Raw genomic sequence first — 16,208 nt, 5'->3', positions numbered from 1 at the left:
CAGACAGCCAAAAAAAAAAAAATACATGGAAAGATACTCAACATTGCTAATTATTAGAGAAATGCAAATTAAAACTACTCTGAGGTGTACCACATTACACCAGCCAGAATGGCCATCATCAAAAAGTCTACAAACAATAAATACTGGAGAAGGTGTGGAGAAAAGGGACCCACCCCCCACCACACTTGATGGGTACATAAACTGGTACAACCACTATGGAAAACAATATGGATGTTCTGAAAAAACCTAAAAATAGAACTACCATGTGATCAAGCAGCCCTACTCACGGGCATCTATCCAGAAAAAGCCATCATTTGATAAGATACAAGCACCCTAATGTTCATTGTAGCACTGTTTATAATAGCCAAGTTATGGAAACAACCTAAATGTCCATCGACAGAGGAATATATACTTTAGCCATTTTTGGATTGAGAAATCCAGAACTTTATATATTTTGTCTTTTTAAAAAATTTTATTTTTTAGGGCCACACCCAGCATATATGGAAGTTCCCAGACTAGGGGGCGAATCAGAGCTGTAGCTATACCTATGCCAGAGTCACAGCAAGGCCAGATCTGAGCTGTATCCATGATCTATGCTGCAGCTTGTGGCAACTCTGGATCCTTAACCCACTGAGCAAGGCCACGGGTCAAACCCACATCCTCATGGATACTAATCAGGTTCTTAACCTGCTAAGCCACAACGAGAACTCTAGAACTTTAGAGACTTTGAAATTGCCCTCTGAAACAGACATAAGCCACCTATGACTGCCCAGCGTTTTCATATAGTTTCTCATATTGTGAGTACCACCATTCCAAAATAGAACTGCCATACTTCCTTTCTAGGATGAGGTCATGTAATGTAGTTTCCACGGACTAGACCAACCCTCATGAGACTTGACTATAGATGGATGCAGTGTGAAGTGGGGACCGAGTGTGAAATCCAGATTCAATCAAGGGCAATAATGAAAAGTTTTTATATTCTTTTGGAATAAGTGAGGTAGAGGTTCTATTATTTTAATCTAAATATAGTTGATATCAAGGAGTGGGCAGTAGGTGGTTGTTTTTATATTGAACAGTCTTAGTTGGTATGGTGGATATCACTCCTTGCTGTGTAGCATCCAAGTTTATTTCTCTGTACTTCCCAGAGAAGTTTCCTTATATCTCTAAAAGTTCCTTTAATTGGCTCGATTTCCTTCTCTGGTTTGCAATGAAGAATATCAATAGCTATACCCAGGGCTTCAATTGTATACTATAATTTATATAAAATTTCATAAGATGAGGACAGTTAGGGGAAAATGCCTAAAAAGGCTTGTTAGAGCAATGATAGTGAAAAAAGGTTGAGAAACACTCATATATACTAGATGGACAGTGAGGTTAATTCACAATATTTACTGTGACAGCATGCACTATGACATTCAAAATAAGGGAGAAGGAAGGAGAATTCACTGTTCTTTTAAGATGTTGGGCATTTGAAGGTTGAAGACTCTGAGGTTATTCATTTAAACATTGATTAAACATTTGATAAAGCAGTTTGACCTGGAGTATATCTGAATGACAGCAGTCACTAGTTGTTCGGAGATAAACTTGCTAGAGACAGTGCTTTTAGGTCAGCCAGTCTGGAGGTAGAGTTATGATCATCAGATCCTGATTTCACATGCAGAGACTTTCTGGGGTTAGAGATTCTCTTGGTCCTTCTTTGTAGCTTTGGCCTGAGTGTCATGCTCAGCCTGGGAGATCTGCAGCTCACTTAACTTTCCTTTCCTTTCCTTTCCTTTCCTTTCCTTTCCTTTTCTCTTCTTTTCTTTTTTTCTTCCTTCCTTCCCTCCCTCCCTCCCTCCCTCTCTCTCTCTCTCTCTCTCTCTCTCTCTCTCTCTCTCTCTCTCTCTCTCTCTCTCTCTTTCTTTCTTTCTTTCTTCTTTCTTACTTTTTTAGGGCTGCAGCCACAGCATATGGAAGTTCCCAGGCTAGGGGTTGAATTAGAGCTACAGCTTCCCGCCTACACCACAGCAACACAGGATCCAAGTCGCATCTGCAACCTACACCACAGCCCTCAGCAATGCTGGATCCTTAACCCACTGAGCGAGGCCAGGGATCTAGCCCAAGTCCCCATGGATACTAGTTGAATTTGTTTCCGCTGCACCACAATGGGAACTCCCTCACTGAACTTATTTAAAGGGGAGTTTTGTGTGAATAGTAGAAACAGAGGGCTGACGTATAGTCTCATCTGCAAGTAAAATTTCATCATTTAAGAAACACTTCCATTGTCAGTTTACATGCATTTTGACATTTAATTCTCACAAAATGAGTTATTACTTACTCGTTTTACAATTCTACTAAGTAGATCTTTTCTACATGAAATAGTAATAATCATAAAATATAGAGAATTTAAATAATCTTGTTCAACATCATACCACCAAAAGAGTGACAAAGCTAGATCTCAGGTGACTAGTGGTCCCTCTAGGGACTAGTGATGTGGACAACTTATTTAACCTCTTTAAACTTCAGTTTCCTCATCTATAAAATGGAAATAATAATAACACTTCCTAAAGCTTTTAATGGATGAATGAGTTAATTTTGTAAAACATTCAGAATTTTGCCTGCCTCTTTAAATACTCAGGAAATGTTAATTGTTATTATTCTATCAGTGGTCTTTTCTTTTTATTCCTTTTTATATCCTTTTTAAAAACTAGGATAGGTAGGTCTGAATAGGATGCTGAACAGTATTTCTGGTATTGCATTAAACCTGTTGGATAGGACAACTGAGCAAGTCTTTGGCAGTGAGGAAAGAGAAGAGATAGGCTTGAGAATATTAGAGGTGGTTTTAGGGTCTGGAGTTATCAAAACAAGGCAACAGTCTCTAGGTTTGTTTTTTCTTACTTTTTTCTTGTTTATTTATTAATTCATTTTTTATGGTAAAGACACGACATAAGATTTACTCTCAACAAATTTTTAAGTGCACAATACAAATTGTTGACTGGAGCACAGTGTTGTATATCAGAACTCTAGAATGTATTGATCTTGCATAACTGAACCTTTATATCTATTGAATAGCAACTCCTACAACTCAATAGCATTGAAGCAAATAACTTGATTAAAAAATGGGAAGATATTTGAATAGCTGTTTCTCCAGAGAAGAGGTACAGATGGACAATAGGCATATGAAAAGCTTTTCTACATCACTAATCATCAGGGAAATGCAAATAAAAACCACAGTGAGATATCATCTCACTTTTGTTAAGATGGCTGTTATCCAAAAAAATCCAAAAGGTATCAAGTGTTGCCAAGGATGTGGAGAAATAGATTCTCTTATGCACTGTTGGTGGGACTATCAAAAGGAAAATAATAAAGTTCCTCAATAAATTAAAAATAGAACTAATGTATGATCCAGCAATCCCACTTAAGGATGTATATCCAAAAGAATAAAAATCAGGATCTCAAAGATGTATCTACATTCCCATATTTATTGAAGCATTATTTGCAATAGCCAATACATAAAAACTACCTAAATGTCCACTAATGAATGAATGGATGGCAAATATGGTATATATATACAGTGAAATATTATTCAGCTTTATAAAAGGAAATCCTGCCTTATTTAACTACATAGGTGAACCTGGAGGACATTATGCCAAGTGAAATAAATGAGTAACAGAAGGATAAATCCTGCGTGACTCTGTTTATATATCTAGAATAGAAGCAGAAAATAGAGTGGTATTTGCCAGGGGCTGGGAGAGAGGGAGGATGGGGAGTTGCTTTTCAATGAATATAAAGTTTCAGTTACACATATGTTTTGTTTTTTAAAGAAAGCCTTGCTGAGGCACTTTTCATCTTTTTACATTGGTGTGAGTTTATGTCTCTGAAAACTGTCCCTCTTTGGACTTCTCTGGCCTGCTTATGTGTAAAATCCAACTTTTAGGCTAGTAATTGTACTGTGAATCCAACACATACGAGGTACCAGGTGGTGAGGAGGAATACAGCTCTGGATAGGTGACTAGCATGGTGCAGTTTGTTTGGAAAGGCTAGAACAGACAGTGTGTCATGATTATCTACCACCAGACAGCTTTTAAGAGGGGAGGCAGAGTATGCGGTACTGGGGGAGAGGCAGCAGAGATGTACTTTGAACCAATGGATCAGAGAGTTTCAGTTAAGACAGTACAGACTCTACATAGCTCTTTGGAAAGGATGCTACTCTGTCAGACTCAGTGGTTACATAGACCTAAGCGTAACTGGATAGCTTTGCCCCTTAGAGGAACACTTTTGACCTAAATATGCCTCACTCACACTTGTCCCTAATTCAGGGATGGTGTACAAGAGGTCAGAGGTTATCTAATAACTGCCTGATGAGAAACGGGGGAGGGAGAGGAAAGTACCTGAAATTGTGCCTGGAAGAGGGGCCTCTTCCTGCTCACTCTCAGGTGGTTGCATTTAATCACAGGATTTGAACAGGATTTCTATTACATCAGCACAGGAATCTGTCCCAGAATTGAGAAACTGCCACTTAAGGACCCAAGGAGGGAAGAAGCTAGTGGACAGTCAGTGTAAGATAGAAGAGGGACCTGGATTAAGATCACTAGCTCTTTTATCAACACTTTTAAGTATTGGCATGTCACTTAAGTCCACTGGTTCTAGATAATTTTCTTTTATCTCTGATGTGGGAATGCATCTAACACACGGAATGCTATGTTCCATATTCCCATTAAATCTTCAGAGCCACCTTATTATTATCATTCCCATTTTTCTGGAGAGGAAATTGAGGAACAAAGTGTTTGAGTAACCTGCCCAGGACACCACAATTCCTTGGTAGCGGAGCAAAGATGTGAACCCAGGTAGACTGCCTCCAGGGTCTATGCTCTCATCCTTTCCTCTCTGCTGCCTCTCCAATAGTAGTAAGGTGATAATATGGATAATACGCTCAATAAGAGAGGGCATTTTATAAACAGTAGTGTTGGGAGGGGGGTGGGGGGGCAGCAAGAATTCTCACCTTTTTAACTGCAATGGGTGAGCAAAGAATCAGGTTGACTTAGAATGAGCTCTTTTTGTAAAACTGACGAGAGGTGTGGGAATATCATGGATCCTCATACATTTTCTAACATGTGTCCATAGAATACAATTCCAGAATGATCTTTAACAAGATTTAGTACTTTTTTGCTTCTAGACTTAAATCTGAAACCGAATGCTTTCAAATCAGTGCTTTAAAAGTTAGACATGCCCTGTGCACATGTGTGGGTGGGTGCACATACTCATTATCTTGTGCTACAACTTGAAAGCTATTTTTCTCATATTCATTTTCATCAGGCTGGTACTTCCCAGATAAGCCACCATAAGGATGTTTTCAGGGAGTTCTGTGATTACTTTTCAGCATATAAAATCATGTTTGGCTTTGTTGAAATGTTTGCATACATTGACCTAGCAAAGAAGGCAAATAATGGACAAGTCAACTTCTGTAAGTAAACAGTTACTCATATTTGAATCAAACGAAAAGAGTAAAGAATGACAAAAAGGAATTCCATAATTCATTTTCCATCTTCACTTACAATGTAACACTAACTTTCCAGACTGCATTTCCAGAACAGTCTACTTTTTATTAACTGCTGTAAGGCTTTAAATATCTCTTTTAAACAAAGAGCAAATGGTTACAATAAAAGGAAATATCTTAAATATTTGTATTTTCTTACACTTTTAATATTTTTATTTAAATTAATTTACTAAAATTCCTGATAAAATATTTGACCATACTTTCTGAAGTGTTTGAAACAATAAAATAGTATTTATTTTAATATTTCATCCTTTATATATAAGGAGGTTACATTTTTCACAAACCAAAAATCTAGCGTCTTTAAAAATTTAATTAATTAATTAGTTAGTTTATTTTTTTATGGCTACACTCATGGCATGTGGAAGTTCCCAGGCTAGGGACTGAATCTGATCCACAGCTGCATCAATGCCAGATCTTTTAACCCATTGGGCTGGGAATTGAACCTGCACCTCCCCAGTGACCTGAGCTGCTGCAGTCAGATTCTTAACTCATTGCACCACAGCAGGAACTCCAAAAATCTATAATCTTAGTATACTTTCCCTTTATTTGGTGATATCCCACACACAGTTTTTGAATCCCATGAAGAAACCAGGACATGCTTCTACCCACTTAAACACTAACCAAGGCAAATTACAAATTGAACAGATTCGTGACTGCACATCTTTAATCTGTAAATTATGGAATAAACCTAACATGGATATATAATTTTCCTATTACATTGGTTATTTTTGGTAATAAAATCCTCAGGGTGTTTCTTGGATGTAAATAGCCTACATTTTTATGAGGGCATATAAATTGTATTTTCAAAATGGAGGAATCATAGAAATTCTAAAGTTCTGTAGACCCAAAGTATGCACATTAAAAGAAGAGAAGAGTATTCCTGAGGGAAAAATGGAGTTCATACAAGGTTTAGTCACAAACTTAAAATAACTGAAGACTTGTCAAGGAAAATGACATCCCAGAAGGCACAGAAATGTGTATCACTGTCTTAAAAGGATCAGGGAAGCAACTTTAGAACAATTAAAGGCATCGTGAGCCTAATCTCGCAGAAGTATAACGTGGGTGAAGGAAACTGGTAGAGATTCCTATCCTTTAACCACAACTTTAAGAAGACAGATGTATCCCCTGGTTTGAAGAGTGAATTTAAAACACCCATACTTTGTCAAAGGACTAGTTGTTTTAAAGAGTTACAGTGATTATTTCTTGATATAGCAATTGGAACTAGCCTGTGACTATTCCTATTTTTCAAATGTGTATACACAATATTAAAAAGGAACATGTATCTCTGACATAGATATTTTAAAATCTATCAAGACTGATATGAGTCTCCTAGAACTTCAGAGTTTGAAAGAAATAATTTACCTTTTTGTCAAAGTTAGACCAGAGAAGCCATAGTTCTTGAAGTGCTTTCTTTCACAGTCTAATTCCCTTGAAAAAGTGTAGCTTCTTCCTCTAGGGAAGAAATTCCACAGTAAAATTTTTGTGTGTGAGAGTTTACACATAGCCATAAAAATAAATAAAGTCTTTAATATAACTGCACCACACACACATGTATTTATGTATATATTTCCCTTAGATATACAGTGTATTTAAATTCTTTTTTTGTAGATCTAATTCCTCTTTTTCAAGTAATATTAAAATTCAATATGTGTCATGTTATCCAGCATGCAGAGGGGAAAGCACCGTCATAAATTTAAATCCATTGTCAAATTCAAATTCAAGTTTTCCAAGAATAGGTTTCCAAATCACATATATTAATTAGATGGTATAATGTCTTTTATGGCACAAAAGCCATTAAGAAGATGATTGTGGCGCTTGCAGTAAATTGTGTTGCACAGCACACGGGAAGCTGATGTTGACTGCTTTCCTTCCTCTGGTTCTCATTTTACATGCATACCTCTGCTCATTCTATCTGCCTTTGTGAGCTGTCCTCCCATCTCTCTTCTGTTCATTGAAATTGCACTTGGAGAGCTAAGGAACCAAGGAATCTTAGTGATCTTGGTGACCAGCAGCTTATAGATGCTGGAACTGAAGCTTGAGAGCACCCTGACCAAGGTCATGCAGCAGCGTGTGATGGAGGGAGCTGAGGGTACGATGTCTTGCTTATTCTTTGCTGCCTCATGTACATAAAAACAAATGTGGGAGATCTTAGCTTTCCCCTTAAGACTCTGTTCCAATCTCTCTCTCTTCAGCAGAGCCATTTCTGACTGTGCAGCAGAGGCATTGGTTTGAATCCAAGCTATCCTGCCCACTTGAGGTATAACACTAAGTGAGTTTTTATCTCCATCATCTTAGTGTCCTAATGGGTGAAATGGAGAAAATTACAGCTCCTTCCGCATTGGATTGTTAAGAGCCTTGAACAAGTTCATATTCAGGAAGCATTTAGACAAGTATCAGGACATATTAAGTGCTCAATAAGCTTAGTTGTCATTATTATCACTGTATACATTAATCACTCTTTCTCTCTTCCTTTGTATTTTTTTACAAATACCACCCAGTGAGCACTTATTTTCTAGTTGTTTTATTTAGAATGCTAGTTTGCTCTGATTTTCTTTTCCCAGCAGACGTCATTTCAGGGCAGGGACTATGTCCTTTATTTCTTCCGTGTACCTCCATAGGGCCTAATACAATGTTTGACACAAAGTAGGGATCCGATAAATACTATTTTTTTTCTGCTGGTTGATATTAAATAGATTTGTAATAGTTGCAACTCTGACTACCTTCTAGATGTTCTCAAAGAAAATGCCAATTAAAATGTGATAGCAGTATAACATGACAGCGCACTGTGTTAAGAAAGCAAATACCACTTACACTCACAGTATTTGAAGGTACGTAGAAAGGTCCTCAGAATACATATTTGGGACGGTTTGAGAAGTCCTGGGTAAGAGGACAGGCTATTTTTCCTTCCTACCAGGGCCATTGTACAAGACACTGATGGATACTTTCAAACCGTGTATTGATACTGCAGTGATACTACTCTAAACCCTGAATTCTGTACAAAATTTTACTAAGACGTATATATATATATATATTTTTGTCTTTTTAGGGCTGCATCCGAGGCATATGGAGGTTCCTAGGCTAGGGATTGAATTGGAGCTGTAGCCACTGGCCTACACCACAGCCATAGCAATGCCAGATCTGAGCCACATCTGCGACCTACACCATAGCTCAAGACAATGCCAGATCCTTAACCCCCTGAGTGAAGCCAGGAATCAAACCTGGGTCCTCATGGATCCTAGTTGGGCTCATTTTTCCTGAATCACGATGGGTACTCCAGACACATTTTTAATGCATGTACTCAGCAACACATTAGAATTGCTTGGTGTGCCTTTAAAACTCACAAGACCCAGGCATGGTTACCGCAAACAGGTTAAATCAGAAGGTGTGGGAACCAGTCTTTATTCGGTCTCTGTAGGTGATGCTGCTGTGTAGCTACGCTGGAGAACTGCTGTGTTGGATTGCAGGAATGTTGTTCTGTGGTGTGTTTACCCAGGGTAGGGCATGAGGCAATTCCAACTCTATAGCAAGCTTATAAAATTCTGCCAGGCCATATGCAGCCTAGACATTGACTCATTTTCTAAGAGGAGCTTTGGGAAGAGAGGAGATATTTGAACATGAATCCTGTTACCAAGGCTCGGAAACCCTGAAGCCTTACTTTGTTTGATTCATTTCCCTTCCCACATGACTGCGGCTGGGACTTTTGCTTTCCTTTTTGGCCAGGCTAACTTCTGCAGATGTGTCATTTTCTGCACATTGGATCTTTGCTTTATGACCGACCAGAAGGGAGTGGCATTTCCTGAGTCATGGCTACTGTCTCCTTCAGCACACTGCAGTTTTCCTGGGAGTCTGTCATCCTCTCTAACCTTGTGGTTTCTCTGGCTTGATGACTTTTGTCTCAAGATGAAGCTTTAGGAAAAAAAATTATACATTTTTATATAATATATATTTCATATAAGCTATATATATTTATACTTATATGATTATATATGTTTATATATACATATAAATTTGAATGAGATAAAGAGCATCATTAGGATATGTCAAAATATAGACTTGTTCTTCTATTATTTGGCCAGCATGACCTACTCTGAACGACTTTCTCTCCTGGAAGAATCTATTTTACTAGTTAATATAACATTTATATGCAACTTCTGTTGTCTTTTATTTTTATAGTTAAATCATCTTTATATTTATTCAGAAAATATTTCTTGAGTATCTGTGATTTGCCAGACATTGTGATAATTGCTTGAAATATAAAGATCAAAGACCTAGTCCTGCGTAGATGACTTGGAAAGGTGGTCAGAATTATGATGGAGCCATGTATGAACTGCTATAATGACATGTGGGAAGGGTACCAATCCAAACACAGCAGTACTGTACCCAAGGCTGTCATATGTATTGGCTCATTTAATTCTCATAACAATTTTTGGATGAGCTGGACCTGGCATTTTCATTTTGCAGACAAGAAAATGGGATCTCGGAGAGAGTAAGTCATTTGCCCAAGTTCACAAAGCCTAGTAAATTAAATTTTTATTTAGCTGCCTGCTCCTGGAAATATTTTTATTAAGAAACTTTTGGAGCAGTTTTAGGTCACAGAAAAGTGGAATGGAAGGTACAGAGATTTTCTGTATACCACCGTCCCCTCTGCCACAACCTTTCCAACATCCCACATCACAAGTGATAAATTTGTTACAACAGATGAATCTACATTGACACATCATTACTCAAGTCCACAGTTTACATTAGGGTTGTTGTACATCCTATATGTTTTGACAAATACATATCGCTATGCATCCATCATTGTAGTAGTATACACAATAGTTTCACTGGCCTAAAAAAATCCTCTGTTCTTTGCTTATTCATATCTCCCTCCCTCTCTCCTAACCCCTGGTAACCTCTGTTTCCCTAATTTTGCCTTTTCCAGAATGTCGTATAGGTAGAATCAAACAATATGTAGTTCTTTCAGATCAGCTTCTTTAGCAGTATACATTTATTTAGTCATGGCTTTTCATGGCTCGATAGCTCATTTCATTTTAGCTCTGAATAGTATTCCATTGTTTGTATGTTCCACCAGTTAATCATCCATTCACTTACTAAAGGACCTCTTGATTGCTTCCAAGTTTTAACAGTTACGAATAAAAACTGCAATATACATCTATATGCAGGGTTTTGTATGGGCATATATTTTGCACTCCTTAGCTAGATACCAAGGAGCTCAATTGCTGGATTGTATGGTAAGAGCATGTTTATTTTTGTAAGAAAATGCCAAACTGTCTTCCAAAGTGGCCAAACCATTTTGCATTCTCACCAGCATTGAAGAAGCGTTCTGGTGGCTCCACATTCTCACCAGAGTTTGGGGTTGTCAGTGTTTGGGATTTTGGCCAAATATTAGGTGTGTAGTGGTATTTTATTGCATTAATTTGCCATTCCATAGTGATACGATGTTGAACATCTTTTTGTATGCTTATTTACCATCTGTATGTCCTTTTTGGGTGAAGTGCATGTTCAGATCTTTTGTGTGTTTTTAAAAAAAATGAGTTGTATGGAGTTCCCGTCAGGGCTCAGCAGTTAACGAACCCAACTAGCATCCATGAGAACGAGGGTTTGATCCCTGGCCTTGCTCCGTAGGTTAAGGATCTGGTGTTGCCGTGAGCTGTAACATAGGTCACAGATGCGGCTTGGATCCAGTGTGGCTATGGTTGTGGTGTAGGCTGGCGGCTTCAGCTCCAATTCAACCCCCAGCCTGGAAACCTCCATATGCCTCGGGTGCGGCCCTAAAAAAAAAGACTAAATAAATAAATAGTTGAATTGTTCATTTTCTTTTTGTTGAGTTCTCTATTAATATTTTCTAGCTGAGGTAAACCTAAGGGAATCAGCTTATTAAAAAGAAAAAAGCATCTCCTGATTACTCAGCTAGGAGCTGACCTGGCAGTCAAAGCTAGAGCTTGATGTTCTTATGTTGAACATGAGCAGTTGCATTGGTCATCCACATCAGACTCTGAGATAGTAATGGTTTGTGACAAAGCAGGACCACTTTGTAATCATGCCCGAAAACAGACCAAAGCAAGAACATGGTGCAAACCACAAACAATGACCACCATCCCCTCTCTGTGCTAACATTACTGCTGCTGCTTTTTTTAAAAAATCCATCTTAGCTTTAGTCCTTCCCCATTCTTCATGTATCATACATAAAAATTATTAAGGTATTCAGTATAAAATTGCTCCCACTCTCTGAGAATACCAAACCCAGAAGCAAAAGCACTTTCCCTGGAACAGCCCCAATAAGACTGAGGGATGCAGGACTTTCAGTATTATAATCAGCAAATTCCTGGGCCAGCTTGATCACCCCACTGTCTTAAATAACCTGACATAAGCCCAATAGTATTTGGTCTTCCTTGCTGTAAATACTTACAATAAATCCAACCTTGTTTTACTGCAGATGTGGTCCTGGTGGTCTTTGGTGAGGGGCAAAGGCCAATCAACAAAATCAAAACAAAGCAAATACTATGCTAGTGAGGTTACTAGATTGCGCCTTAACAGTAATGTCTTAAATGATACATTTCTTTCTAATGATAGAAAGTGGAAAATTGAATAACTTATGGGGAAGCCAAAGAGCATGTTGAATCCTAACACAAAGAAAATATTCAGAAAATATTGTTAGACCATAATAAGAAGGACTTTGTTTTGTTTTATATAACGGCTTCCCTTCCTTTCTGTTTGTCAGGGATCATGTCTGACCACCAGTTTGGTAACCAGTTTATGTGTAGCGTGGTGGCCTCTCACGTGAGTCATCTGCCCACGACCAACCTCAGCTTCGTCTGGATTGCTCCACCTGCTGGCACAGGCTGCGTCAATTTCATGTAAGTACCCAAAGTGTCTGACTGGTACAGAAAGCACATGTTATTGAACCAAACTTGGGGCCACTCACCTGTGCACAGTAAAGTCAATCTGTTGACACTGGGTTGTGGTGAAGGACAGTGCAGCATTAATTGCAGGGCACCAAGCAAGGTGTCCAGGCAGCTAGTGCTCAAAAGACCTAAACTCCCCAGTGTTCTTTCAGGGAAAGGTTTTAAAAGACAGGGTGAGGGAAAGGGTTGCGGGGTGTGTGATCAGCTTATAGACGTTATTCTTGTTGGTTGGTGGTAAGGTGATCAGGAGTCAATATCATCAACCTTTTGGGGTTAGTGTGCTTGGTGGACATACAATTAACTTCTTCCACCTGGTAGGGGTTTCAGTATCCGAAAAGCAGCTCAAAGGGTATGGCACAGAGTATTGTCTGCAGCCCTCGAAAAGGAATATTATCTGTGGTTCGTGAGTTGTGTAATAGCTAAACTTTTATTATTTTGTCTTGCTTGTTTTCCTTTGTTAATGCACTTTCTCAGTTCCCTGATTAAATTTATTATTTGACACTCAGGGAAGGCCAAGGAGGCTGAAGATTTTCTGCTCACAAGAGGCAGGTATAGGACATGGGCCTTGGTTCTGTCCCCACAAGGCCCCACAGGGTCTTGTTTGGTTACAAATGTACCTCCCATGGCATTCCATATATAGTAACTATTTAAATGTGTTATTTTAACAGGTTTAACCTTAATTAAATCCATCCATTTTGGCATCAAAAAGAGGCCAAAGCTGTAAAAAAAAAAAAAAAAAAAGTCATTTTGCAGTTTACATTTGCATACTTATTTGTATCTCAGGAGATCTAAATTGGGTTTTAGCTGACAGAAATACACAATAAGGTAAGTGTGTGAAGAAATCAAGGCAATAGGAAAATGATGTTCAGAAAACAAGATAAGAACAGGTATAAACAATGCTTTGAGGCCCCATATTTGGTTTAGAAGAAGACCGCAGATTTAGCTTTTAGCTTGCTAGTAGCCATTAGTTCCGTGAAGAATGTGATCAGTTAGCTGATTCATGGTGGTAAGAAGTCAGGACTCCATAGAAATTTATGAATCTCTCCTGTGCTTTCACTGAGAGGAACAGGGAAGTGTAGTGAACAGTGTCCCAGCAGCATCCTTAGATAAATGCTGCACTAGGCTTCAAAGGCTGTGACTTGTGACATCTCTCAATATAGATGCCCCCTCCCCACCTCTGCCCCACAATCACCACTCCTCATCTTTCTTAGTCATCGCTTCTTTTTCCCCATAGCATTTTTTTCACTTTAACTCACGGTATACTTTATTTATTTAATTGCATATGTTATTTATTATCTGTCTGTTCCTGCTGAAATCCAAGTTCCTCAAAGGCAAGACTGTTTTGTCTGTTTTGTTCATTGACTCACCCCAACTGTCTAGCACAGTCCCTGCACACAGTAAGCATTCACTAAATGTTCGTGGAATGGGTGAGTAGGCCAATCGGATAAGGTCAAAGGCAGCTCAGAAACAGCTATTTTCCAGGCAGTCAGGCGAAATAGAACTGGAAGTCATCTTGAATGGTGTTCTCTTCCAACCTTCTGCATAAAACCTGCGTTTTCCAAAATTTACCACTATAGTTCCTTCCCCCTTAATACACATTTCACTGTCAAGGGTTCATCACTGATTATATATTCTTGCTGCCTACCCTTTGAGTTACTCAGGCTGCAAACAGATTTGTCCCACCCAGCTGGTTGACATTTAGTCCTGTCATTTTCTCCCTCAGAAAGTTTTTCATGCTTGAACCCTTTCCTTCCAGTACCTCTTCCTAAGATGACTGCAGTAGTTGCTTGTTCAGCTCCAGCCTTTTTCTTGTCTAGTCTGTCCTGCATGCACACTGCTGTCCAGTTACTCTTCCTGAGGCACATGTTTGATCGCACAAACTTGGATATCCTAAAACTGCCTTCTAAAGACCAAGCCCTTTGGTATGGGTTTGAAGGCTCTTCCAAATCATGCTATTTGTCATTCTCTCTCTTATTTCCTGTAGCCTGCCCCTCCTGATGGTCACACATTGGCAGTGTTTCCCATAATTCCCTAAACAGTCCATGACTTTCTCCTCACTTTCCCCTTAGCCTAGAACGCTTTTTACTCTCAAATCCAGTTGTTGAGTTCCTACTCATTCTTCAAGCTGGCATCCTTAAAAAACCTTCTGTAAAGCCTTCTAAGACATTAACAACAGAAGTGATTGTATTGTCACATTTTGCTTCTAACTCTATTATAATGCTGATCATATTTTTACTATATACTTATTTGAGTTCATTTCTTACCTTTTCTATTAGATTAGGTTGGTCAGGGACAAGTTCTTATTCCTTTTTTTCTCACATTTTAAAAATTAAAGTATAGTTGATTTACAATGGCATGCCAGTTTCTGCTGTACAGAAGAGTGACTCAGTCACGCATATATATATTCTTTTTAAAAAATATTATTTTCTATCATGGTCTATCCTAGGCCAAATTCTCATTTCTTTATGATTCCTTCACAGTTGGTTCAGGGACTTATACATATAAATCACAGAAAATTCCCTTTGAATTCTGTATCCTGGGGAGGATGGGGGATCAGTTCTAGAACCTTCCATATACGCTCAAGTCCCTTACATAAAACTGCATAATATAGCTGGTCCTTTGTATCTGCAGTTTCCACATCCAGAGATTCACCCAACTGTGGAAGCAAAATCCAGGGATATGGAGGACAACTGTGTATGATGTTCAATGTTCTCTCTTTCTCTGACTCTCTCTCATGTTGGCACTTGTTAGGATAATTTAAATACTTGCCGTGTATAACTTCATTTAAAACAAGAATTACTTGGGAGTTCCCTGGTGGCCTAATGATTAAGAAGTCAGTGTTGTCACTGCTGTAGCTTGGGTTCAGTCCCTGGCCTGGCAACTTTGGCATGACATGGGCATGGCTAAATAAAATAAAATAAGAATTACTTTTTTGGAAGAACACAAAGTAAATCTATGCCAACAATATAGATGTATGATTTTTCATATCATTAGTTAAATTCATATCATTACTCAATTTTTCACATGTGTGTTTTCTTTTATAATTTGATTTTAAATCCCCCAAGGTGAGGGACTCTATGTGTGTTTTTAAATACGTAATAGTTTCTAATACTGAACAGTAGACAATAGAAGATCCTCAATAAATATTTCTTAATAGCTAGCAATGATCTATTTCATTGATTCCAAATATAGAATTTTTTTAACATTTTGGAATCTCTAAAGTTGCATCTTACATTTGATGGCATCTTATGATTATAATTTGCAGCATTTGCTTTATTTCTAAAGCTTATAATTGATAGTGTCTTGGATTTGAAGACATCCACAACTAATATTTATCATTTACCATGTATGTAGTGTCTCTAGAACTGGAAATTGAATTGACACTGTACCTGGTTTTGCAACCTCATATTAGTACAGACAGTGTATGATGTAAACTCTGTAATTTTAAAACCCAGTTATCTCTTTAAATCTTTTTTAAAAAAATTTGTCATAATAAGAATTATGGATGGAGTTCCTGTGTTGGCGCAATGGTTAACGAATCCGACTAGGAACCATGAGGTTGCGGGTTCGATCCCTGGCCTTGCTTGGTGGGTTGAGGATCTGGCGTTGCTGTGAGCTGTGGTGTGGGTCACAGACGCAGCTTGGATCCCGCGTTGTTGTGGCTGTGGCATAGGCCGGTGGCTATAGCTCCGATTGCACCCCTAGCTCAGGAACCTCCGTATGCCTCAGGAGCGGCCCTAGAAAAGGCAAAAAGACAAAAAAAA

General features: G+C 38.5%; 1 protein-coding gene across 1 annotated transcript in view; it reads left to right on the top strand.

Moving 5' to 3' along the window:
• RELN (reelin) overlaps positions 1-16,208 on the top strand; it is a 502,874-nt gene that overhangs the window by 136,400 nt on the left and 350,266 nt on the right. Inside the window, 1 exon segment of the mRNA XM_021063495.1 lies at positions 12,261-12,396. Coding sequence (XP_020919154.1) covers positions 12,261-12,396 — 136 coding nt within the window.

Source organism: Sus scrofa, chromosome 9, assembly GCF_000003025.6.
Source record: "Sus scrofa isolate TJ Tabasco breed Duroc chromosome 9, Sscrofa11.1, whole genome shotgun sequence".
Taxonomy (NCBI): domain Eukaryota; kingdom Metazoa; phylum Chordata; class Mammalia; order Artiodactyla; family Suidae; genus Sus; species Sus scrofa.
This window is presented reverse-complemented; position numbering and strand designations above follow the sequence as displayed.